Source organism: Nuphar pumila, chromosome 12 (genome assembly GCF_984573655.1).
Source record: "Nuphar pumila chromosome 12, dmNupPumi1.hap1.1, whole genome shotgun sequence".
NCBI lineage: Eukaryota > Viridiplantae > Streptophyta > Magnoliopsida > Nymphaeales > Nymphaeaceae > Nuphar > Nuphar pumila.
Genome location: NC_143260.1, coordinates 22,734,093 through 22,761,883, shown reverse-complemented (window position 1 = coordinate 22,761,883; position 27,791 = coordinate 22,734,093). Strand labels below are relative to the sequence as shown.

The 27,791-nt window shown below is 35.3% G+C and overlaps 1 protein-coding gene across 1 annotated transcript; it reads left to right on the top strand.

Annotated features, from left to right (window-relative positions):
• The first annotated feature begins 202 nt into the window (after positions 1–202).
• On the top strand, positions 203–26,965 carry LOC149820300 (cytochrome P450 711A1-like). The gene is made up of 8 exons (XM_089981784.1): positions 203–600; positions 1,330–1,386; positions 3,206–3,358; positions 4,070–4,814; positions 5,108–5,203; positions 5,665–5,727; positions 26,757–26,819; positions 26,903–26,965. Exons 1-8 carry the CDS (start codon positions 203–205, stop codon positions 26,963–26,965), a joined length of 1,638 nt encoding a protein of 545 aa, XP_089837910.1.
• Positions 26,966–27,791: the final 826 nt, after the last annotated feature.

The window sequence follows — 27,791 nt, the reverse complement described above, 5'->3', positions numbered from 1 at the left end:
CAATTCAGGGGGGCCCTCATGACTTGTGTTTGCTAGTGCTAAACAGACCATAGGAATCTTCAACCAGCATTTCCTTGATTACACTGGTTGACATGACCCAAAGTGAAGTGAATTCTTTATCGGTGCATTGCATCACAGCAAACAAAACATCCTTAATATTATAATAGTGTTGGGCATCTAAGCTGGAAATGTTCCACACTGCATGCTGAAAGAAAGGACAAAAGGAGGAAGTGGGAAGCTCTTGTATTTAAGTAATGGTGTTCAGGGTTTCCTTGCATCCTCTTCTAGCGATCCACTCTTTGTTTCCTTAATTTCTAGTTTGGTGGTCTGTGTTGAGTATATGGCAACCATAGGGGGAAGTTTGGTGCCACTAGCAGATGCGTGGCAATGGTTGGTGATGGCACCTACTTACTCCTTTCTCTTCACTGGACTGGTCCTCGTTATATTCACTCTTTTTACTTACTACTATGCTCCTTCATGGAGAGTGAGGAATGTTCCTGGTCCTCCTGCAACCCCAATCCTTGGGCACCTGCCCTTACTTTCTAAGCATGGCCTTGGTCTGTTCAGTCTCCTTAAAAAGAAGTATGGACCTATATACAGGTATATATATGCATGTTCGGATTTTTCTTAGTATTTTGTTTTCCTTTGGATGTTAGCATGTGTTTTAGACTTTTGAAGAGGAGCAAGCCAATGCTCAAACCCTATAATGTAAAAATGATCACATGTGACCTGCCACAAGCTCAAAGCGACCATTGGTGAGATATGCATTAGCATTTTAACAACCAAAATGCACCAATGTTACCACTATATGTAAACACACATTTTGGACAAAATGTGTTGTCTCTATTCTATCAAAATAGATAATGATTAATAGCTTAATAACGAGTTTTGTCATATGTACTTAACTGACCCCAATTCACTTTACCTTCACTCATGATTATAGTTTGGGTTGGGCAATTTTGCAGATTCTTTAGGTCTTGGAATTGAGCTTGTGTGGTGATTTGAGCCAAAAAAGGGATGATGATGATGATTATGTTGATAAACATTGTTACACATGCTCATCTAACAATGAAAACACTTATTTTTTTGTCGAAAGGCAAAGAAAACTTTTATTTTGTAATGCTAATTTGTAGTATCAGTTTTTATGTTGCGTGCTTGTTTATGCTCTGATCATAAAGACCACCATCTTTATCTTTCTTCTTTAAAAAATGAGAAAAATAAGATAATCGATATCCATTAACTACTCTAAATGGTTACATGTGAGACAAAATTTATCTCTTGGTTGTATTGCACCAATTTTGTATGACTTTCATGCATTTCCAATAATAGGCGGGCGTGCGTGCACCCCACTCTGGTTGCCCAAGTGGCAGCAGGCCTCACCAGAAGGTGCTGACCAGGTTTGTCTCTCACTAGGTGTGCGGGTGTCTTTAACTGGTGGGCTTCATAAGAGCTTGGATGTCGGTGACCCCACTTGGGGTTTACATCACAGGGAGGTGGGCTCATTAAGTGACCCGAGTCTCTGCTAGGGTTCCTCGACATGATTTTTTTTTTTTTTACTTAAAGTTGGGACATCAATGGCATCATGTGAATGACGTCAACAACTTGGACTCCAACAATTCTAAGTGAAAATATTATGGTTTGTAAATATGGTCATTTTTCTTACACTAAAGCCAAAGCAAAAGGCTGGGCTTTGTGGTATAAATATTTGATCTCGTCCTTCGTCTTGCATCATCTGTTACCATGCAGAAAACCATTTCACTTGAAGTCTTTTTTTTTCTTTTCCTGTTTCACCTTTTTTTTTGGTACTGGTAAGCTAGAAAAATGGTAAAAAATGCTAGTAGGAAAGAAAAAATGACAACTTTTCCAATCATTCCAAGTAGAAAGTTTGATTTTTATAGGAAAAATTCCTCCACCCGGGGAGTAGAAGAATTTTTCCTATCATTTTTTTGTTGCATGAGGGCAATTGCCACAAGAGCTTCCTCCATCTTTATCTTCCTCCTATTCACCACCATTTTCATATCTCTCTCTCTCTCTCAGGCACGGTCGACCACCCCTCTTCCTCTATTTGGTGGAACCACCTCTCTCTAAGAGCTGCCCACCACCATTTTCAGATCTCTCTCTCTCTCTCTCTCTCTCTCTCTGGTCCAACCACCTCCGAATGACTCTCTCTCTCTCTCTCTCTCTCTCTCTCTCTCTCTCTCTCTCTCTCTCTCTCTCTCTCTCTCCCTCTCTGTGAGAGGGGGCTTGTGGACTCTCTTTCTCTTTCTCTCAACTTTTCATAAGCTCAGCACTGTGTTTTTCTCCTGCAGCAAAAACTTTTCATTTAGAAAAGTTATCAAGCAAAATTTCCTTTTTCTGAGTCCTTCCAAACGTGCCCATAAGGTTTCACATTAACCGGTGCCCAGAGTGTAAAACTCTATGGATACTCTCCCTCTACTCACTCGGGATAGTTTTCCATTTGACTTTGGCGTTGCAGCCAAAGATTGCACCTAAGGTATCGAACTATCAACCTCCAAGCGTTCAGCCAACCCACCTATCAGGTGTGAGGAACCCCAGTGGCCTTTTGATGCATAGAGTGGCTCGTGATGATGTCAGGGCATGCACTGCATCTCTGTTGATAATGACTTTTGAATCTTTACTAGAGCATCCACTTGCAGCATATTATGCTAGCTAGGTGCATATCATTTCAAAGGTGACATCAATGAGAAAGCTGGTTACATAGCCTCCATACTAAACAAAAGCAAGTGGAAAGTGGCAGACACAGTGAGTCAAAGCCGAGTTGTATTCAGATACATCGTGTCAAGCATTTGGGCTAATATCTGAAATTATGCATATGGTGCAACTAATGGTGTTTCTATTGTTGATTTGTTGACTAGTCTCAACTGCTCAAACATTGAAATAGGGAATTCTATTGACTAGATACAAATAAGTTGTCACCTGAAACATGAAACAACACAGTTCAAGAACTTGGTCATGATTCACCTAATGCCTTACAAGCTCCGATGAACTTCAACATCTTTTTATCTATGGGAAAATATTTGCTACTAACGAAGGTAAGAAACTAATGAGCTAGAAATCATAGGTGCAAGTTGTATCGACTCAATCTAATTAACCACATAGATTGTACCGTTATAATGACGGTTCTAGCAGCCCAAAGTTTTCAAAGTGCCAGAAATATCTTGATATCTTGGTATACTTTATGCAGATTTCATTTGGGAAGGCAGCCACTGATAATTGTGGCGAGTGCAGAATTGTGCAGAGAAGTTGGCATAAAGAAGTTCAAATCCATGCCGAACCGAAGCATTCCTTCTTGCCTTTCGACGTCTCATCTGCATATGAAGAGTCTCTTCTGTACCAGGTATGCGCGTAACACATTTACCTTAACATGCACTATATATATCCTATACCTTAATTTGTAGATGAAGTGGATTTAATAATTTTATTTTTTTTGAAGATGGAGGCTTTTGATTGCGTAACTTTCATCAATTTTACATTATTTACCTTCATTAATTTTGCATTCTATACCTTAATATTTGTAAACTAATACAATTAAATTATATGCATATATGGTCACCTCGTAGTTAGGTAAAATCGCCAACTTAAAATGCTTAAAAGATCATGCCGCTTGTGGCTCAGCTCATGTTTGGCTCCTAAAGAGCTTGTTCAAACTTGTGGAATGGGATCAGCAAGCCAAACACAAACAACGAATGCTCGGCTCAGCTCAACTCGTTGAGGCTCGTCAACTAGCAATTAATATATTTTTGTATCAAAGAGTGTAGATGGTTGAAATGTTTGGCTTACAAGCAATATGTTTTATAGTTCAAATGGTTTTGCTCACAGCTTTGAAATAATGTATTTACTTTGTAATCAGCCAGTTTTAGCCGGCTCAGGTTTAGAGTCCAATTGGTATTATTTTCAATTTTAAAAAAGTGCATGTTCTTCGTTAATGAGCCAACTCAAACTCAGCTTTACTAAACTCAGGCCTGCCATGAGCTCAAGTTCGGGTTGGCTCACCACAAGAATGAGTGGAGCTTGAACACCCTGTTCTTAATTTTATGGTTGATTTCAGGAATACAAGATGGTCTACAATGAGAAGCACGATAACTGCCATCTACCAACCTTCCCATCTAGCAAGCTTAGTACCTGCAATGAACCATATCATACAAAATGCAGCACTCAGCTTCACCAACAAAGAAGACAATGACATAGATTTCTCTGACTTCTCCCTCAAACTAGCAAACGATGTCATTGGAAAGGCTGCATTTGGAGTCGATTTTGGGCTCACAAGCAACAGTGCCAATGTTGACCAAGAAATATCAGAGTTCATCAACAACCACATCTACGCTACCACATCACTCAAGATGAACTTCAATGCAACTTCTTCAGCCCTCCTAGGACTTTTCCTTCCAATTCTGCAATATCCGGTTAAGCGGATCCTCGAGTGGATACCAGGAACAGCCGACTGGCGATATAGATTGACCTATAGTATCCTTAGCCAGCGTTTGGATGACATCGTAAAGAAGAGATCAATGAGCCAGAATTTGGGACACAAGGACTTCTTGTCAGTGCTACTGAGTGATAGGAAGTTTGAGAATGACTCAAAGGTGTTTACGCAAGACTACATCAGTGCTCTTGCTTATGAGCACCTCCTAGCTGGGACAGCTACAACTGCTTTCACTTTGTCCACTGCAGTTTATTTAGTGGGGGCCCACCGTGAAGTAGAGAAGAAGCTGTTGGCTGAGATCGACGCTTTTGGCACCCATGATCAGGAGCCAACTGCTGAAGATCTTCACAAGTTTCCTTACCTTGATCAGGTGAGAAATCCATATTTATAGCCTTTTTCATTTTTTTGTCTCCAGCATAACTGCCATGTATAACTAGGGAAGAAAGCAAGTTATCACTGTAAGATAATTCACTTTGTTACACTTCAAATTATATCCATTCACATTTAAGTTGATTAGTCACTTGGAAGATAATTGACTTTACTTCCTCCCCCGTTTTTTTTTCTTTCCCTGGAATTTTTACGTGTATGCGGAAAATGCACACCACCATATTCACCCTTGATGCGTAAAGACAACCATGTGAGCTAATCGTCCTTGTGTTGCAGGTTGTAAAAGAGTCCATGCGGTTTTACATTGTCTCCCCACTTGTTGCCAGAGAGACATTGGAAGAGGTGGAGATTGGGGGATATAGACTACCCAAGGTATGAACTATGAACTTGTAATATTTCAAACTCAAATATGGATAATATTTGTGCAAACAGTATCAGCCGAAATATGACAATAGTTGATCATTGTAACGCAAAGTTTGAGCATTCACCATGCACCCCAAATTGGGGCACATTTTTCCCTTCGTGTTTGATTTCTTCACGATGCTAAGACAATCCTACTTAATAGGTCCTTTGTCATTCCTTCAATAAAACTACAGTAAAAAACTGAACCATGATTTAAAGGTGTAACACCAATTCATCATTTTGAGAACATTAGTTCCTGAAAAATGGAAGCATGTGAAGTATAATATTTTGTGATTAAAACAAGATAATCCTGAAAAATGGAAACATGTGAAGCATAATATTTGTGATTTTTCTAACCATTGCTTAAAGCAAGAGAAAAGAACCAGCTCCTCTTACTGTGAAGTTGCTAAAGATTACTCCCACAATTGCAGGGAACATGGGTTTGGATGGCAATACATGTGCCAACTCAAGATCCACAATTGCAGGGAACATGGGTTTGTACATTTATGCTTTGTAGGTGTGTAACTGAGCTAATTACGCGATGCTTAGTGCTAAGCTTCGCATGCGGCTAAAAATGCCATGTAAAAAGAAATAAGAAAAATGCAAAGGCAAAAACATGCAAATCGGGTAAATACCTATGGTAAGTAAGTGATACAGGCGCATCATAGGTTATTTAATTTCTTGGATGCAATACTTTTTTGTTCACACTCACTTAGTTGTGGATATCTAGGACTGCTTTGATGGAGTTCGGAGATCATGCTGAGCATGATTTGAATGTATGAAAATAGAAGTGCTCTTATTTTTAGTGTTTGGATTTCATGCTAGTCATGATAGTAGTTAGTGGGATATTGAAGTGTGTTTGTTGCAGATACATGTTTGACATTGTTTTGATATGAATGATTTGAATGTATTGCAATGTTTGATGTGACTATATGCATGCTTGCATGAAGTTATTTTCGATTTGATTATGTATCCATGAAGATATATAGTTGTGTAATTGATCCAAATAAAATTTTTATTTGTTAGAATATGGTTCGTGGAGGTCACAGTGGTCTAACGCCCAGTGGTATCCAGTCTCAACCTTCATCTTCACGGGCTGCTTTGATAGGTATATCATTTAACTAATTGTATACTTGATTAGTTTAAATGTGCATTGTGTGAATTTTTAACTCATTTTTCTATAAATGATGTTTCGCCTGCACATGACCCACCTACACCAGCTATTCATACATGTCACGAGACAACGCCGGATGCAGGGTCTTCTCAGTCTGACACACGATGACTCATTCAAATAGTATATATCGATAGTCGATCGTAAGTATTTCATTTTTAGTTATCCAATACTTATCTTATAAATAGTGTATATCGATAGTTAATGTATACCAATTTATGTGCAGTGTGAGGTTCGAGCCATAAGAAGTAATACAAGAAATTAAGCAGCCACTAGTTCAACATTTTTCAGGACCGATCGCTCAATGAAAAGAGTACCCGAATGAGGTGTTGGACAGATTGTGGTCCTCATTCATGGTATATAATCATTTATCATAGCTAATATGTTTCATATTTAATTTTTTGTTATAGTCATGCATGCTAACTTTCTAAAATTATTCGTAGGCTTCGAATCGCTTCGCGACTGCGAAGGAGGAGCAAGATGTGAGGCGGGTATGGCAGAAGGTAGCTGTCAGTCGATTTGCAGAGATGCTGCACAACATGAAGACTGCAACAATAAAAGCATCTGATGGGATAGATGATCCACTGCAGTGGAAGGGCCATGACCCTCCTACTATCAGATCAGATTATTGTAATGCAATGTGCGACAAGTGGGCGGGCCATGAATTTCAAAATTGCTCAGCAAAGGCTGCACAAAACCGAACGAAGATGCCTGATGCCCATCTACACATAGGTGGATCTAGGACTTTTGAGAGCCACCTAAAGAAAATGGTAACTCATAAATATATATATATATAATCAAATTTATAAGTATTGTTGCATACTTTTTAATTGATTTTTTTATCATTTAACCTCGCAGGAAGCAGAAAAAAGAGGCATTGTGCCTTACAAGGATGTGTTTGTTGAAACACATAAATGTAAGAGCACGGGAGAGTTCGTATCAGAGAAGACGAGAGCGATAATGATATTATTTATTGTATTAATAAACATTGTAATAGATAAGTTACCATGAACATTATAATTCTTAATTATTAATCCATACTGTAATAATTACTTTGTAAGAGTCATACGAGCAGCAGATGGTAGAGTGATATGGCGATGACTCCACTTAGTATCTACCTTTTGATCCTGCAGCATGGGTGACTGCAACTGGTGAACCAAAAAAGGATCGTGTGTTCGGGTTTGGGAGTAATATGAACACTACACCAGTCGTTGCCTCATCCAGCCAGAGCTCTCAGAGTTCTCCCTCCAGCATCAACTCCCAGCGTCTGATTGACCCTGCTAATTCTTGGGATGGTGTCCGCCAACTTGTTAAGAACATAATGCGTGACTATTTACATGAAGCCATTTTTTACGTTGTCCATAATGAGTTGTGCAACTTTTTTTGGGACAGGGAAAATTCGTCTGCAGGTGCCTGTCAGGTATGAAAGTTTTATGTCATTTGTTTCATGTCGTTAGATTTCAAGCTAGTATATGCATGATTTCGTCACATATGAGCATGATTTCATCATTATGAAAGTTTTTGACTGCCTTATAACATATATATGCATGATTGAATCACTATGAAAGTTTTTTGACAACCTTAGAACACATATTAGCATGATTTCATCATTATAAAAGTTTTTTTACTGCCTTAGAACACATATATGCATGCTTGAATCACTATGAAAGTTTTTTGACAACCTTAGAACACATATATGCATGATTGAATCACTATGAGAGTTTTTTGACAATATTAGAATACATATAAGTGTGATTTCATCACTATGAAAGTTTTTTGACTGCCTTATAAATATATATGTATGATTGAATCACTATGAAAGTTTTTTGACAACATTAGAACACATATAAGAATGATTTCATCACCGTGAAAGTTTTTTTACTGCCTTATAACACATATGCATGATTGAATCATTATGAAAGTTTTTTTACTGCCTTAGAACACATATATGCATGCTTGAATCACTATGAAAGTTTTTTGACAACCTTAGAACACATATATGCATGATTGAATCACTATGAGAGTTTTTTGACAACATTAGAATACATATAAGCATGATTTCATCACTATGAATTTTTTTTTATTGCCTTATAACACATATATGCATGATTGAATCACTATGAAAGTTTTTTGACAACATTAGCACATATATAAGCATGATTTCATCACTATGAAAGTTTTTTGATAACCTTAGAACACATATATAAGCATGATTGAATCACTATGAAAGTTTTTTGACAACCTTAGAACACATATATAAGCATGATTTCATCACTGTGAAATTGTTTGACTGCCTTATAACACATAAATGCATGATTGAATCACTATGAAAGTTTTTTGACAACCTTAGAACACATATCTGCATGCTTGAATCACTGTGATTTTTTTTTACTGCCTTATAACACATATATGCATGATTGTGATACATAACACATTTATTTGACAGCCTTATAACACATATATGCAAGCTTGAATCACTATGACATTTTTTTGATAACCTTAGAACACATATCTGCATGATTGAATCACTATGATTTTTTTTTTTGTTAGCCTTAGAACATATATCTGAATTTTGTTAATGTCCTTCACTTTATTGCTAGCTAGTCTATGTGTAATTCATTCATGTTACTTTGATTGCCTTAGATTAGGTGCATTGCATATAATTTATTTCATTATATTTTATTTATCAATACTAACATTTCGGTTCTCTTGTAGGATGCTGGAGATAATCAGCGTAGAGGAGCTGATGGAGGCATGGATGAAGGGGCAGATCGAGACAATGAAGAGGATGATACTTCAAATCTTGGCGATGATTAGATTCATGTGTTAATTTGTTGCAACTTCTTGTTGTTTCAAAAGAAACTCTTTGTATATGTTCACTTATATAAATAATTAGAACTTGGCGAGGAATATAATGGATCGATAAATTTTTTCACCTTGTATCTTGTGTTAAATTTGTTTCAGCTGCTTTGTATATGTATTTTTTATGTGTACTTTATTTTTTATACATAGGATATATAAATTGTATATCGAAAAAAAATTTCTCGATATTTATATTTCAAACAATTTTTTTTTATTTTTTATGACAGATTAGTGATGGATAATATCCGTCGCTAATTAGTATCGACCTCCAATTTAGCGAAAGATTAGGGATGGATATTTATCCGTCGCAAAACTGAATCGGTCGATGTTTTGTGATGGATTGTAATCCGTCGCAATTTTGTCGCAACAATAATGACGAAATTAGAGATGGATGTGTATCTGTCGCAAAACCAAATCTCTACCGATTAACGATGGCCTCGCGATGAATCATGACATTCGCTAATTTATAGCAAATTAGCGACAGATATGTTCCATCGCTAATTAGCGACTAGAAAATTACGATGAAAGTTATCTGTCACTAATCCATCATTAAATTGTTCAGCGACGGATTACGACCATCGCTAATCCACAGATTTCTTATAGTGAGTCTAGGTATATACAGAGTCAGGTATGCCCAAGATTATATATAGAGAGAGAGATAATTTAGTCACGTACTCTGTTAGGCGGACACAGATTACTACAGCAATTACATCATTAACTACTAAACCACCAAAAGACAAAGAAATGGTTTGTGCAGCATAAAAGCCACCTAGCAATGAGATGCCACCAAAGAGTACCCTGCGGGGACGGCTTCTGAAGTAGTAGTTCCTAGACAGCTCGGGGATAAAGCTGATGATATCAACCAACCGCAGTCGACCCCCCATTCTCTTGTACTGCTCTAACAATGAGTTTTGCTTTTGATCTTGGAGGAAAGCTCCTCCAGCCACCAAACTCGGACTTCCTCATATAGCAGCTAATTCTAGCAAAGGCCTTGGAGCAACAACATTGAAAATGTATAATGCCATTCCAAGGGTAAGAATTGAAAGCAGGATGTCAATCAAGTTGGAGCTCTATTAAATGACCTAACAAAATGCTGTTGTTCAAACAATAGTTTATATGGCATGAGTTTCTAGAAATGGCCTTCTTTGTCATTAATCAAATATGATTTGATTTGTGATAAAGAAATAGACACTCTTAAATGTTGAGATGGTATGAGTAACTGAGTCTCAAGATTAGGTAAACAAACATGTCAAACAAGGTCAAACCAGTATTAAAAAAGAACTCGATTGACAAGATTGTTTGGGTCTTACTGGATGAGGTCAGGTCAATTTTGAAAACCAACTGGATTGAAGAGACCATTTAGGTCTTGCCGAACGAGGTTATGCCAATTTTGAAAAGAGAGCTGGGTTGTTGAGACTGTTCGAGTCTAGCTGAACAAGGTTAGGCTATATTTTCTTGAACGGTCATCACTGTGCTGAACCAAACAAATAAGAATAGATCATCATCACCTGTTTAACTTTTTATTACCTTACTACCTTAACTATATTACCGCTGATGTGTCTTCTGAAAGTCAAAGTAGGCATCCTTGAGCAGCTGGCCTTTTTTCTAAGCTTGTCTCCTAACTAAGTAGTTTTTTTATAGTGAGTCGGAGTGCTGCAGACGTCATATAGATAAGGAATAAAGATGAGGAGGATAAAAACAATAACAATAACTATATATATATATATATATATATATATATATATATATATATATATATATATATATATATATATATATATATATATATATAAAAGAGAGAGAAGGTAATAGAAGCTAACCACCAGCTAACCAGGCTTTTGAAGGTTTTTTTCATGTTTTCCTTAAATCCAACCATATAACACTTGCTTTTATAAGAATAACTCTTGCATCATCCAATTTTGATATGCAGGTAGGTTTTTTAAAAGGTTTAAAATTGTCAGTTTAATATTTTCATAAATATTTAAGGCATAAAAAATCATATTTTTTTATCTAAAGAACATGATCCAACATGAAATTTAACAATAAATTGACCATGTCAAAAACAAGAAAAAAATCCTTCAAAAACCTGGTTAGCTTGTGGTTAGCTAGAAAAGTGGCTAGCAGCTACCACCTTTCTCTCTCTATATAGAGAGAGAGTATAATGGGTCTGTGTTAAACCATATTAGTGTTAAATCGAAGCTAAAGTGCGTTGGCCATCCATCGTGCATGTTGATGGATCCGGTCAGCATGCAAAAAATGAAAAAATCACATTTTTAACCTTTATTATAGCACTAAGAGTGCCAATAAAGGGACTGGGACCTTTACTGGCGCTTTTAATTCTCTACTAAAAGCCGAGCACATTTCTGAAAAAAGTCTTTACCGTACTCAAAGTGCCGGTAAAGGTGCCAGACCCTTTACGGGTACATTTTTAGTGCACCAGTAAAGGTCTAAAACATGATTTTTGTGTTTTTTGCACGTTGAGCTTCTCATCAATGCGATGGATGGTCAGCGTGCTTTAACTCCGATTTAGCACCAAATGGGTTTAGCACAGACCCATTTCTCTCTCTCTCTCTCTCTCTCTATATATATATATATATATATATATGCAGCACTCTGACTCACTATAAAAAACTACTTAGTTAGGAGACAAGCTTAGAAAAAAGGCCAGCTGCATAAAGAGCTCATTCATTCTCATGAAATAAGCTGGGCTGAAGTGTTTGGCTTACAAGGAATAAATCTAGAATTCAAATCCCATTGCTTACAACCTTGAAACAATGTGTTTATTTTGTAAATAAGCTGGTTTGAGCTTGGTTCAATAAGTTTAGGGTCCAATTTCTGTTACTTTCAATTTAAAAAAGTGTATCCAACTCGAGTTTGGACCATTTAATTTGAGCTCGCCATGAGCTCAAGCTTGGCTCAGCTCACTACAGAAATGTGCTTGAGCTGGCTTGAATGCCATTTGTATGGCTTTTAGGAGACGTGAGCTCATTTAAAGAGATGTGTATACGAGCACATGGCTACCCTCGTGAGTAAGAAACACCTAGTGAAAAAATGTAATATTTTCAAATTTTTTATTTTTTTCACATCTGATCCTTTGTATCATGTTTTTCTCAAATCTAAAAAAAAACATGTTCTATATTCAAAAGAACTATCATTCAGAAGCTAGATTCAGTCAATCAACCTACGTCTATGAGTTCTAACTAGGGGGTTCCTTATCCACCAAGTATGTTATCCCAGCACACAAAAATGTTTGGTTCATTTTCTTTTCTAAAAATATGTTGGTACAGTTTCAAAAAGCTCAATACAAGTTTGTAAGAACACAGGTGCCATCTTTAGGGGCATCTGATTCACGGACAACCCTCGATAAGGACATCATGTTCTATCCAGCCCTCTTCTGACCCTGTCCAGTACAGTTACTAGTTATCCTCGTATAGTGTTTGCATCGACTATGTTAGAACACTATTGTCCATGCATCAAGCATTTAATTTTTCATCATCATCATCATGGACAACTTGGACACAAATGTTTAAAATTTCTCTATTTTGATTAAAAAAATCATATTCTAAGCATTAAAAAAATTGGATTTAACATGCATTCATCCAATAAATTGCACAAATAGGAATTAAATTACAAAACCCTTAAATTCTAAGCATACCAAAATAAAAAACAAATTTAGCATACATTCACTTGATAAATTGTAAAAATAGAAAGTAAAATATAAAATTCCTAAATCTGAAGCTTATAAAAAATTGGATTCAACATCATTTACTCAATAAATTGCAAAAATATGAATTAAAATACTAAACCATTAAAATATAAATTATATTCCAAACAATAAATTAGATTTGGCATTAATCACTCAATAAATTGCAAAAATAAAGAATAAAATACAAAGTCCCTAAATTGTAAAGCGTATCTTTAAAAAGAATTGGAATTAACAACATTCACTCAATAAATTTTAAAAATATGAATTAAACACAAAACCCCTAAAATCTAAAGCATATCGAAACAAAATTAGATTTAGTGTCATTCACATAAAGTGCAAAAGTAAGGATGAAAATACAAAATATCTAAAATCTAAAGCATATCTAAAAAACATGAATTTAGTATCATTCACTCAACAAATCATAAAATATGGATTAAAATTCAAAACCTTTAAAATCTAAAAATACATGAAAAAAAAATAAATTTTGCAATCATTCACTCAATAAATTACAAAAATAAGGTTGAAGATACAAAAACCCTTAAAATCTAAGCATACATTAAAAAAATATGATTTAGCAAACCCTAGTGCTTGCTCTCACCATAAGAGAGAGAGAGAGAGAGAGAGAGAGAGAGAGCACAACTGAAATAGGCTGAGCGAGAGAGAGAGTACCACAAACAGTGCATCATCGTGGGAGCCTACTCTTCTCATGAGAGGCACCAGAGGGAGTTAGAAGAAAAAAGGGGGATGAGAGGAGAGGAGGGGGGAAGATAGTCAGGGTATACCCCCCTCGAATCTCCCTTTTTTTTCAAGTGTTTTGGTGTCTTGTCTTGCGGTTTTTCATAGGGAGGGGCAGAACACTGCAGGATATCATTTCACTATTTGCAAGATCCCCACACACACTATTTGCAAGTCCTGCATTTATGTGGGCACACATGGTCCCCATGCAGCAGGTGTCCTGCAGACATCTCTGTCCATCTTATATTGTCCATGGTTGTTTCAGGATGTGTTATCCTGTTGAGTCCATGACCCATAATTTATTTATTTATTTATTTATTTATTATTGTTTGATATGTTTGGTGGAGGGACTTAGAACAACGACTAACATTATTTCCATGTCAACAGGATGCACCAAATCAGAGTTTGTGCATCATGTGTTCTGCAAAAGAGATTCAAACATAGATACAAGTCTAAAAAATTGATACAAACAATTACAAAAATGCTGCCTAAAAATTGGAATAGCAAACTTGCATATTTAATAAAGTATTAATACATTATATTTTTTATGCTTCATAAATCATAATATTGAAAAACCATAATGAAAAAGGTATGCTTCTGATGACAAGCTTGACTCATTGTCTATCCCAAGGTTGCTAGAAAGGGAAGTGAAAACAAGAAACATCTTGGGAAATAAAACTAGGAAATAAGCTTTTTTTCGAAAAACAAATCGAGAAACTATTAACAAAAAATTTCTAAGAAGATGCAAATGCTTACCTTGATTTCATAAAATCCTTGTTGTAAAATCAATTTAGAACATATAGAACCCCATTTCAAGCTTCAACTATCCTTCTTCATGAGAAGGAGAAGCAAAAGCAACCTTTGTAGTTTGAAATCCACAAGCTCTAATTTTGAGAATGTGGTATTTCATGCAAATTAAGCAAAAAATGTGTATAAGCATGAATGATAATGAAAATTGAAGAGAAATCAAATTGAAGCAAGAGTGGCAAAGTGGGTTTGGAGTGTACCTTTTTCAGACTTGGAGTTCGTTTAGTCTTTCAAGCTCTAAATTTTAGGTTGATTCTGACAGAGCCCCCTCCTAGGCATGTAGCTCATCTAAGAGTTCTCTCCTCCATGATGAGGTAGCACGTCTGCATAGGTACATTGATTTGAGATGTAGATCTGGCAGAACATTCACGTAGTGGATCCAAATAGAATTGAGAGTGAGGCAAAGTGAGGACAGGGTTTGGTTGTTCTCTACAAAGCTACCACTTGGGTATGAGACTCTTAGATGAGTCAAGTACTAGGAGTCACCTCCTTATTTATAGGTTTTTAGGTAGATCCTAGTTCTAATCCTATTGGATTTAGATATGACAATTCAAATCCAACTACTACATAACAACCAACATTTGATTGGTTAGATGCTCTATATGGCTTCCTCTTAGTGGCTTATCAACTTAGAAACTGACTAAGTTCAATGAATCTAAGACAACAATCATTCCTAAGGTTCATTGAATGTGGTTGTATATTGAATTTTGGATCAAGTCAAATGTCAATGTGATTTGAATAAGATCCTATCGTCAGAATAATAACTGGTTTTGGATCAGATCCGAAGACTCTTATGATAACTGGATCTGGATTAGGCCCAATAATCATTCAGGTCGGATCTAGATCCAGATCAAACCTATTTTAATACAAATAACCATTTTGGACATAACTTTTGAATCGGGTGTCATTTTGAGGTTATTTTTGGCTTGTTGGAAAGTTTATGACCTCTACTTGGAGCCCATAAACCAAAAGTCACATTTTAGGGGTAAAAAAATATGTTTGATCTGTGGGTATGGTTAATAAGACAATGGTTTGACTTGGATCCATTTGGAGGCTCTATTAGATGACCTAGCAAAATGCTCTTGTTCAAACATTAGTTTATATGGCATGAGTTTCTAGAAATGCCCTTCTTTGTCATTAATCAAATATGATTTGATTTGTGATAAAGAAATAGACACTCTTAAATGTTGAGATGGTATGAGTAACTAAGTCTCAAGATTATGTAAACAAACATGTCGAACAAGGTCAAACCAGTATTAAAAAAGAACTCGATTGACGAGATTGTTTGGGTCTTACTGGATGAGGTCAGGTCAATTTTGAAAACCAACGGGATTGAAGAGACCATTTAGGTCTTGCCAAACGAGGTTATGCCAATTTTGAAAAGAGAGCTGGGTTGTTGAGACTGTTCAAGTCTAGCTGAACAAGGTTAGGCTAATTTTGAAAAGATAACTAAGTTTTCAAGACTATTTGGATCTCACTAAACAATGTCAAGATAGTTTTGAAAAGGGAGTTAGGTTGCTGAGAATATTTGGGTGTTGCCAAATGAGGTCGTGCCAATTTTGAAAAGAGAACTGGGTTGTCGAGTTCTTTTGGGTCTTACTGAATGAGGTCAGACCAGTTTTGAAAAGAGAACTGGGTCACCGAGACCATTTAGGTTTCGCCGAACGATGTCAGTGAAATTTTGAAAAGAAACTGGGTTGTTGACACCATTTGGGTCTCCCCGAATAAGGATAGGCCAATATTAAAAAGAACATAGTTTATCAAGACCATTTGGATCTCACCGAACAAGGTCGGTCTATTTTGAAAATGAATTAGGTTGTTGAGATCATTTAAGTCTCATTGAATGAGGTCAAACCAGTTTTAAAAAGATAGATGAGTTGTTGAGAATGTTTGTGTCTCGCTGAATGAGATCTGGCTAGTTTTGAAATGGAACTGGGTTGTCGACATCGTTTGGGTGTCACTGAACAAGGTTAGACCAATTATAAAAAAGAACTAGGTTGCCCAAACATTTTGGGTCTTGTCAAATGATGTCAGGTCAGTTTTAAAATAATTGATTGTGTTGCTGAGACTATTTAGGTCTCGTTAAATGAGGTTATGCTAGTTTTGAAAAGATAATTGGGTTACCGAGACCATCTAGGTTACGCCAAACGAGATCAAGCTAGTTATAAATAACCACATTACTATAACTGTTTAGGTCTCTCCAAATGAAGTCAACCTAGTTTAAAAAGGGAAACTCATCATTTTAAGGCTAAAGATTGGAAAGTTGATTGCATCCCTTTGCAAAACAATTTGAAACATGGCATTCAAAATTCTGTAAAAGCTTGTGTTTCAAAAAGATATTGCAAGATTTGGTCAAATATCCACATTTCAAATGATAATTTTTGAGAAAGAATCATGTGTTTGATTGACCCTTAGGCCCTAACTAGAACTGGACACTTGATGGACTAACAAAGCAGTCTTGCATGATGGAAGTAATGATCTCAAAAAAAATGTTCCTTGTTTTGCAATTTTCTTTTTTGAAAAATGATATGAAACAAAATCAAGAACTTTATCACTCATTAATTGGTTTTGCCTTTGAATAGTTTCATGCATACGACATGAGTGCCTTGTGAGTGTGCCCCTTGCAAGCAATAACTTTAGTAGAATTTTTGCCAAGATTGTTCAAACTATGCTTCCCATTTTGGCCTTGTATTTGAAGTCCTCATAGGATAAGATATGTGCACATTCATTATCCTTGGTCGCCCGTGTGATGTCATAAAGAATGAGGCCTACAATTTGCATGTGCACAAGGCTCCCTAGTCATAGAGGCTTGGAAAATAAGAGTTTCAAGCCTAAGATTTTCTAATATGATGCACTTTAATTTCTTTGTTTCATCTTCGCATCAACCATATCTTTTATTGAATATTTTCAAGTGATCATTTTTCTTTCAAGAACTTAGAAATATTTAAAGTTCAGAATGCAATGAAATAGGATGGAGGAAAAAATGTTTTTTTTCAAAGATGTTTCCAAAAGTTTCTCACCAAACTATCCTTGTGCATGAGGTTCTGTTGCTCCAATTCTCTTTTTTCTAAGATGATGTAAGGTGATCCTACTTGGCTTTATATATTGGGATTTTTCTTTTTTTATTCTACCTAAACTCAAAACAACTAGTTATAAGAACCTAAGAATATGCCTTAAAGCATTACGTAGGCCTAGTAGTCTCGATTAAGTATTGAGCTTAAAGGACCAGAGCTAACAAGAACGTGTTCAGATGCACTTTTTGCTCCTAGGTAAGTCTTTAGGAATCTTTCTCAAGCTGGAAAAGAGGGGAGCATTCCCCACTTTGCCATCCTCGAACCTAAAAGCTGAAATTCCACTAGAGGGGGGGTGAATAGTGAAATACGATGCAGATCGATAAAATAAAATATAAGGCAATAAGGCACAACACAATAAACACAAGATTTATACTGGTTCGGCCGAGTTACTGACCTACATCCAGTCCCCAAGTAAAACACTTGAGCTTTCCACTATAACATCCATGTTACCGGATAAATAGTACAACACTCTCTTCCTCAGAGGTCTACTTCTCTCAACAGAGAAGGGAAACACCCTCTTCCTCAGAGGTCTACTTCTCTCAACAGAGAAGGGAAAACACCCTCTTTCACAGAGGTCTACTTCTCTCAACAGAGAAGGGAAAACACCCTCTTTCACAGAGGTCTACTTCTCTCAACAGAGAAGGGATACAACAGAGATCAGAAAGTTACAACACTTTCCTATAGAACCTTCAGAATGATATGCAAAGTATGAAGATTCTCATAATGATCTTTTTCTTTTTTTACACACTCTTGTATTTTTCTGAGAGCTTTTCTTGACTTTTTCTCTTTCTTTTTCTCTTTCTTTTTCTAAGCTCTTTTCTCAGAGTGTCAAGCATGAATTTTTCTTGTTGAAAGCTTGCTTGTCTTTTCACACTGTTGTGTTTGTATATATATAGTCTTTAGAAAACTAGTCGTTGTCTTTTTGAAATGATTGTCCTTTTGGGATATGAGAAGTCAGGTCATTTCAAAAACAACTTAGTGTGAAAAAGATAAGTGTACTATATTGCTTTTTCAAAAAGTCTTCTTTCCATACGAAGCATTTTTGGAGTACACTATTCGTTGGTGTATTTTAAATGATTTATTCTTTGTATTAGGTCTTTTCTCATAATAAATGTTTTGTAGTATTTTTGAACGTTGAAGTGTAGTTTATCATGTAGTTTTGTCTTTACTCAATTTAATGGTTTGTAGTACATTGAACGTTGGAATATATTCTATCATGTAATTTTGTCTTTACTCAATTTAATGAATATTAGTATATTAATATTTTTCTTACAAGTCGTCACTTATAATAAATGTATGTAAGTGTGATAAATGTTTGTTGAGTACTTTATTTATAAATGGTCATTTCTTAAAAGCTTTTTGGAATAGCATTTAATGTTTACAGAAGGAATGATGACTTTAAGTAAGTCGACATTCTTGAGTGTGGGTTTTATTTATAAATAAATAGTCATTTCTCAAATGCTTTTTGAGGTGGCATTTAATGCTTACAGAAAGAATGATGACTTTAAGTAAGTCGACATTCTTGAGTGTGGGTTTTATTTATAAATAAATAAAGTCTTTTTCAAACACAATTGTCTTGTATATAAAATAATATTTGTTTTCTCAATTTGTCAATTCAAGATAAATGGTTGTGAAGTACACTAAATGCTTGAGTAATACTTATATTACAAATAGTCATTTCTCAAATAAATGTTTGTGTATTATCTTTTCATAACTTGTCTTTTCTTATATAAATGTTTATATATTATGAACCAAAATTTCCTACGTAAATATTTGTGTATTATGAACTAATGCATTTTGTCTTTTCTTACATAAATGCTTATGTATTATAAACCAATACATCTTTTCACATTTTGTCTTTTCTTACATAAATGCTTATGTATTATGAACCAATACATCTTTTCACATTTTGTCTTTTCTTACATAAATGCTTATGTATTATGAACAAAAATTTCTTACGTAAATGTTTGTGTATTATGAACTAATTCATTTTGTCTTTTTCTTTCATATTTAAAATCATTAGCTTTTATATCTTTTCAAGTTGTCTTTTTCATAAATGCATGTTAGAAGGTACAATTAATGCTTTTGAAATCATGAGCTATTATATCATGTCAAAATGTCTTTTTCATAAATGCTTGTAAGAAAGTACAATTAATGCTTTTGAAATCATGAATTATTATATCTTGTCAAAATATCTTTTTCATAAATGCTTGTAGGAAGTACAATGATTTGTTTCAAAAAGGTGTTTTTGAAATGCTACAATATACATAACGTATCCTTTTATGAAAGCTTAACTTTTTGTAAATAAATGACTTGTATGATTTCAAAGCATATAGTCTAATATGAAATATGCATGCTTCTGAAGGTTTTGTTACATATGACTCTAAAGAAGAAAAAAATCTTCATCTTGAGGTAGCCGATCTTCTTGGATAATCTTTATGAATGTATGACCCATCAAGCTTTTTCTTCAAAGTAGTATGATTGCATCAAATAGTTGCACTTGATCAAGTTGTCTTCACTCTTCTTAAGTGAAATAATCTTGCATCAAATACTCGTTAAATACATAACACATCATATCCAGTCATAATATAACATATTCAGTTTCACATATGAAAGCATATCATATTTATCATATCTCATGAAAGCATATCATGTATTTATCATGTATCATATATATGCATCATGAAAGCATATCATATTTATCATGTATCATCAAAACATAGTTTCTCAACAAAAGCTACTTATAATGTCACATTGTTTATCCAACCTTTGTCTTACAAAAAGTCATATAATTGGAGCTTGTCACCTCATCATAGACCTTGAGGTAAATATTGAATTTCTCCTAACACATACTTTTCTATTTCAACCTCTACTCACGAAGCAATCATATGACCAAAGCTTGTTACCATGCCATAAACTCGGGGTAAGTATTGGTTTTTCCTAGCACACAACTTTTTTATTCCAACCTCTACCCTCATGGTGGCCATATTAGAACCTACCCGGGCTTAGTCTTATCCTAAGTGCACCCCTTATGCTTTTCATTTTTTTATGCTCTGTGTATTCATGTGATTTCTTTTTTTATGCACAATTTCTCCTTTTTTTTCTTTTTCCCATGCTTTTTGCATTTTTTTCTTCTCTATCAAGATGAAAAAGGCTCTTGGGATCCAAACTATGATATAGATTAGCATTGAAGATATTCAACACATAACTCTTTTTTCTAGACAGTAGGTTTCTTAGGTGAGTTTTCAAAGGATCTAATGATAATCTCATGCTCATATAATTCATCCTTATAGACCTGTGAGATATAATTATTGGATTAAAATACCTTAGCCTCACTATAGGCTCATCTTACATTTCACTTAGAAGTTAGGTCCTAAGTCACTAGCTTCTTGTGCACGAGTATTTCTTGAAGGAATTTTTTTAAACCTTTTGGATTTTTTTTTTTCTGAAAAAAACCTTAAGATAGGTTATGATGGAGCAGATCTTGCTTTGTATGAAAATATAATCACCTTAGTCCTTTTCTATAATATTTGAAGCAGGATTTAAAGAAAGAGATGTATATGCATAGGCCGCATAAACCAGCAATGATAACCAAAAGAGGGGAAAAACAAAAGCCAATCAAAAGGTAGCCTAGTCATCTTTTTGTTCAAAGATTTTTTTCTCTGAGTAGATCATCATGGTTTAAAACCAAAGAAATGAGGCTAAATATTTCATATGATTCATTTTTTATCCTCTATATGCTTCACTTGAGGTCTCATCTTTAGATGCATCATGTTTGAGGAGAAAAGGTTATTGAAACTTGTGATAAAGTTTCTCAAAATGGATCTCTTTTTTTTTGGATTTTTTTTAAATTTTTTGAATTTTGTTTTTTGTTTTTAAATTTTTAAATTTTTTGGTTTTTTGATAAAATAAGAAAAACATAAATAAACTAAAACAAAATCTTCTCTCTTTTTAATGTTTGCAATTGAAAAAAATCCTATCTACAAGGTTGAAGCTTTTGACACTAACCTGGTACACAAGACAACAACTCCTATTGGGCCTTCCTCTCTTATGTACCAATGTATTTGTCCCTTTTGGTATTTTGTAGCACTTTAAGAGGAAACATGAATATTCCCCTAACCTAAATATCCCTTTTTTTACTATTCTCACTTTGCTCTAGACTCGATGAGTTGGAGAACCCTGTTAGTGGACCCTTGTGAAAGCAAGCTGTGTGAACTAGATTCTACCCTTGTTGGCTATTTCCCCTCTCTTTGATTTAGATTAGGCCCATGCGAGACATCTTTGTGAGTCCTTTCATTATGTCCATCCTCAAAGAGTTGGTTGGTCCTCATGCCAAGTGGCATCCCATAGGTTGAATTGCATTCAAGAACATGTTACTCGAGTTGGCTATTTGGGCTTGATATTAGGTATGCATGATACCCCAAACAAGAGATCAAACAAATAAGATGAGATTTTAGAAAACAATGAGCACCCTAAGTCTCCTCGAGAATTGGTCTATGGATCTGTGATGTCTCTTTGGGTTCTATAGATTAATACTTTTTTTCTGAATCCACCACCTATGTACCATACATGGTATTGGTATATGGATTGTCTGGATCCAGAGTACCATCATCCATATATTCAAACTGACAATTTAAAGGTACTAGTGGAAAAATTTAAGATCCAAACAATATAGATTTTTAAAAAAAATTTGTATACAAGAGAAGGCTTTAAACCTAGGAGAATAGGGGGGGGAACGTAAAGAGCATATGATAATTCAAACAAAGTCTCTACCAAAATCCTAACTTGTTGGAGGTGGTGTTTTCTTAATTTCTAAGTGACATGAATTTTCTCTAGCAAGTATCCATATTCAAGTGATAAGCCTAATCCTAATGTTTATCCATGCACCTATTGCAACTCTTAAATTCTAAAATCAAGCAAGAAGAGGCAAGCCAAACACTAAACACAAAGTTAAAAGATGATGATATCAACTCCAAAACAAAAGCAAAAATCCTGGGATTTGGATTCTGGAGCGTGAACATATGCTCCCCGGAATATCGAGTACCCAGTGAAATTTTCAGTTCTGAAATGACAGAGCAGAATTTTCTAAAAGTGTTTTTACCATAAAAAACATTTTTCAGGTTTTTCTCCAAAAAGATCAAAACTAGTTCGAAATGTCAGGTTTTAACATAAATAAATTTTGTCAACTTCTGAGACACGTGCAAAGAAAAATACCTCCTGAAACACAAACTATTCTGCAATCCCATTGGGCACTTAACGTGAAACAGAATTTTTGTGAGCCATTTTGACCAAAAAAATCTTGTTTTAAGAAAAGTTCACAAAAGAGAAAATGCAGGAAAGTGAATCAGATTTTAGCAGAAACAAAAATTGCATGAGTTTGATGCTAGAGCATGGAGATCCCCTTGCTGGAATACAAATTAAGTAGAAATTTCTATCCTAAAACATAAATAGATAATTTCTGAACACTTTTGGGCCATAAATATGCAATTTTAAGCTTAGCACCGAAAAAGTAAAAAAAGTAGGGAATCTCATCTTTCAAATTCAACAAAAATCACTCAATTTAAATACTCGAGGATTGAGATACAACCTCTGAAAGAAAAGCTTTTCAGAAAAATTGATCACAAGGACCTAGACGATAAAGTTGATTTACCATTTTACCCTGATGGCAAACTAACTATGACCTCTCAAATCTCAAAACTAAGCTATTCTAAATGTGCTTTTGGCCTGAATCTCCCAAAAACATGTTTTTCTAAACTACAAAAGTTTGAAAATATGGCGTTCCACCATGATCACCCAAACCGTTAACAAATTTATTTTGCAAAATACAAATGCTTACCTTGATTTCACAAAATCCTTGTTATAAAATCAATTTAGAATATGTAGGACCCCATTTCAAGCTTCAACCATCCTTCCCCATGTGAAGGTGAAGTGCAAGCAGCTTCGATATTCATAGTTTAAGATCCATGACTTGGGAGATTCGAATCCGCAAGTTTCAATTCCAAGAATGCAATATTTCATAAAAATTAAGCCAAAATGTATATAAGTATGAATGATAATGAAAATTGAAAAGAAATCAAATTGGAGAGTGGCAAAGTGGGTATGGATTGTACTTTTTTGGACTTGGAGTCTGTTTAGTTTTTGAAGCTCTAAATTCTAGGTTGATTCCAGCAGAGCCCCTTATTGGGGCATGTATGTGATCTAAGAGTTCAGTCCTTCATGATCCAGCAGCACGTCTGCATAGGTATGATGATTTGAGATGTGGATTTGGCAGAACTTTCACAGTGGATTTGAATTGAAGCAAGGGTGAGGCAAAGTAAGGATAGGGTTTGATTATTCTAGCAAGGTATGAGTCGCTTAGATGGGTCAGGTACTAAAGGCTACTCCCTATTTATAGGTTTTTAGGTAGATCTTGGTTCTAATCCTATTGGGTTTGGAAATGACTATCTATATCCAGTTGTCGCACTGCAGCCAGCATCTGATTGGTCAGATGGTCTGATTGGTCAGATGGTTTGCATGGCTTCTCTTATTGGCTTTGACTGCAAATCTGCATCTTATTAGCTAGAGTTACCTTGCTTAGAGGCTAACCAACTTAGAAACCGACCAAGTTCAATAAATCTAAGATGACTTATCCAATAGAACTCCCAAATAGATCCAAGTGAAACATTTATCGTATTAACCATACCCACAGATCAACCATATTTTATTTGCCCTTGAAACATGATTTTTGGTTTATGAACTGCAAGTAGAGGTCATAAACTTTACAACGAGCCAAAAATCACCCCAAACTGACACATAGATCAGAAGTTATGGCCAAAATGGTTTTTTATGTCAAGATAGGTTCATTCACGTTGAGATCTGACTTGAATAATTGTTGGACCTCATCCAAATCCAATTATCATTTGGATATTTGGACCTAATCCAGATTCAATTATCATTTGAATCTTTGGACCTCATCTAGATCCAGTTGTTATTGGGATCATAAGATCCTATCCAGATTCCATTGATATTTGACTTGATCCAAAATTCAATCTCTAAGTCCACATTCAGTGAACCTTAGGGATTACACTTCTGTTCGAGCATTAGTTCATGGGCATCTTTAAAAATATTTGGTGTCTATAGAAACAAATTGGAAAATGATTGGGAAACCAATGGAAAACATTTTACAAGGAGAAAAAATTTACCAAACATGAGAAACCAGTATCCCACAAAAAAAATGCTTGGGAAATGCATGGAAAATGAGTTTCCCAAATATGGGAAACATGTTTCCCAATTTTTTTTGGTGTTTCTCACACATTTTGAAAATGCATTGTTTCCCATTTCATAAACGGTTTCCCAGGAAATGTGTTTCCCATGCTCCTACAGCAATGTTGTCAATGTTGGTCTCGATCATGCTGAATTGACCTGTATCAGCAGAAAATCGATAGGAACATGACTGAATTGGCGAATTTTCAAATAAATCAAAAAATAAATAAAATACATTTTGATATTTCAAAATTTTATTTTTATATTTTTAACACATGTTATTTTGAGGTTAAAAGTTGGACAATACAGATCGATTCAACTCCGAATCACTACCGCTCGAGTCACCTAAATTGTTTGGAGATAGATTCAAGGCCAGTGAAAAAATTGACAGCATTATCCTATAGCATTTCCGGTGACTGTGGTCCATCCTCAACTATTGGGAACCATCCATTATTATTATTGTGTTTCTACATGTGTCAGGCTTCTTCTGAAAAGCTCAAGCTCCTTCCAAGCTCAAATAATTGAATTGACTTGGGTTGGGTTGGGTTTGGTTTGAGTCATGCCCTAACAGTTTTTTCTTTTTGTGATAAATCTCTAAAATAATTTCTTATCACCGTTTTTTTATGAAAGGCAAGCTGGGTTAGGCAGACCCCACCAGTTATTATTTAATTGTACCATTGGGGTTTTGAACCTGGAACGTCCCACCACAGGGAGACAAGACCTGACAGCTCCTACCAACCACGTGGAGCCCTAGAAACAGAAAAGTAGCCCAATTGTATGCCAAGACCTATCTTTCTGCCATTGCTTTACAATAATTGTAGAATGGGATTAAGTGATGGTTATGTTGATAAAAAAGTTACAATAAATTAATCATCCTAACCACAATAGGGGAACTATTCTTTTATATGGCCCATAAAAAGGGCCTCTTTGCTGGCTCAATAATGCCCTCTAGTTGTTTTCAAGAATACCACTACAAAAAGGTTTTGATAAAAAATAGTATATTGAGTATTGTCAATACCGGGTTAATAGTTGGTGCTATTGAAGGCACAAAACTATTGAGTTTAAATCACCTTCTTTTCATATCTTTTAGATTTTTCTTTTGTAGATTGGACCTTAAATCCTGCAACATGTCACAATCACATGATTCAAGACTCTTAAATATGAGTCTTGAATCATGTGATTAAGACTCGTATTTATACTAAATTCTTTAGTGTAAATTTGAGTCTTGAATCATGTGATTGTGATATGCAAGCAGGTTTTTTAAGAGCTTCAAAACTCAACAACTCACAATGCACTAAAATTTCACAACTCAAAAAATCAAAATTTTAAATTGAAATCACACAATATAAGGTTTGTTCCTTAGCAAACAAACCATTATGAACATATCCACGTAAACAGATTGAGATGATAAAGATTGAAAATACTATTTCCAACTCAATAATTTTGTGCCTTCAATAGCACCAAATATTACCCCATCAATAACAGCCCCATCTAAAATTGATTAGTATCATACGTGTGAGAGAGATGGCAGACAGGGTCTAATTGTTGCCTCATGCCTAATCCTAGGCTAGGCAAACAATGAAAAAGTGTGGTATCCATTGATAGTGGCAAAACTATATCTTGTCATCCAACACAATGTTCCAACATCATGCTATACCTATCTAACTCTACCCTACAAAAGATACAATAGTTTAACAGATAAGTGAAGGCTGTAACGAAAAACTTATGAGAAAATAATAAAAAAAATGCAGCACTGTACTGGTACTGCTGCATGTATGGTTATAGCAAATGGATGCTATGAATAGGTGCTTCAACAGTGGGGGTTAATACTACTGTGGCGGCAATAGGTAGAAAAATGAAAGTGCCGACTGCTGGATGCATAAATAGAGAATATGGCTAAGTAACAGGTAGTAGTGTGAGCTACAGACATATGGAGGTGTTGCTGTGGAAGGGGTGCTAGCAGTGAGAAAACAGGGTGATTGCTCCTGTGTACTGGAGCTGTAGCGATGAGGTGGGTGTGCTTTGAGTGAGGTGTTAGCATGTAGCAAATGTGATGAAGATGTATATTACAGGATGAGGTGTTTGGAAGCACCGATAAAAGACAAGTGCAGGAAATATCTGTAAGGGCTGAATGATAAAATGGGGCAGAAGGTATAAAGGAGGACAATTTAAACAACTTAATTCAAACAAGTCAGGAGATTTCCCTTAAAAAAAATGATTAGCAGATTATCAACTGTTTGACCAATACATGACAAAATTACTTATCGCCAGTTTGATTACCCCAAGGCAAATTCAAAGAATGGATTAAGTGGATAGATATCGACTTACTTTCCTTATGAAATCAATTTTTTTCCTAATAGCTTATAAAGAGGTTTTACACTCAGTGAGATCAAACTTTGCAGCTGATCCAGAATAATAGTCCAAAAGAAAAAGAAAAATGTAAAAGGCTAAAAGGGGAATAGACTCCACTAAATGGGGAAAGCGGCTAATGTTTCTGGTGAACCTGTAGATGAATAGGATGGTCTTGCCCACATGGTTGAATAAATCACAGCACAACATACTTCCTTTTTTTTTTGTTACTTTAGTGCTCCCATGTATGGCTGTTTCACTGGATATTGATGCTTCTGAAGTAGCAACGTGTTGTTACTCATCATGACTGAGAAGGGCGTTAAGAACAAAAGAATTCAGGGATCTAAGAGTGGCTACTTACCAAGAGGTCTAGAAAACAGAACTTGAACAGCATACAGTAGAGTTAATCCAGGGTTAATACCCTCCTTGATGACACTGTAAAAAAAAAAAGAATCCAACACGGTTGAGGCATGCAAAAACCTGGTCTTGTTTTGAGCTTGTCATCCTTTTAATATTTTTTAACAAATGCCTTTCCTGTTAACAAAAGAGAACATGTGAGTTTATAGCAATCAAGGTATTAATGAGGGCATTGAGAGCATCTACAAGGACATG

Excerpts from the sequence above, each read along its gene's own strand:
- LOC149820300 (XM_089981784.1), top strand. The coding sequence starts at position 203 with ATGCTGAAAGAAAGGACAAAAGGAGGAAGTGGGAAGCTCTTGTATTTA. Across the intron at positions 4,815-5,107 it reads AGTTTCCTTACCTTGATCAG|GTTGTAAAAGAGTCCATGCG; the intron begins GTGAGAAATCCA and ends CTTGTGTTGCAG. Across the intron at positions 5,728-26,756 it reads CACAATTGCAGGGAACATGG|ACATATGGAGGTGTTGCTGT; the intron begins GTTTGTACATTT and ends TGTGAGCTACAG.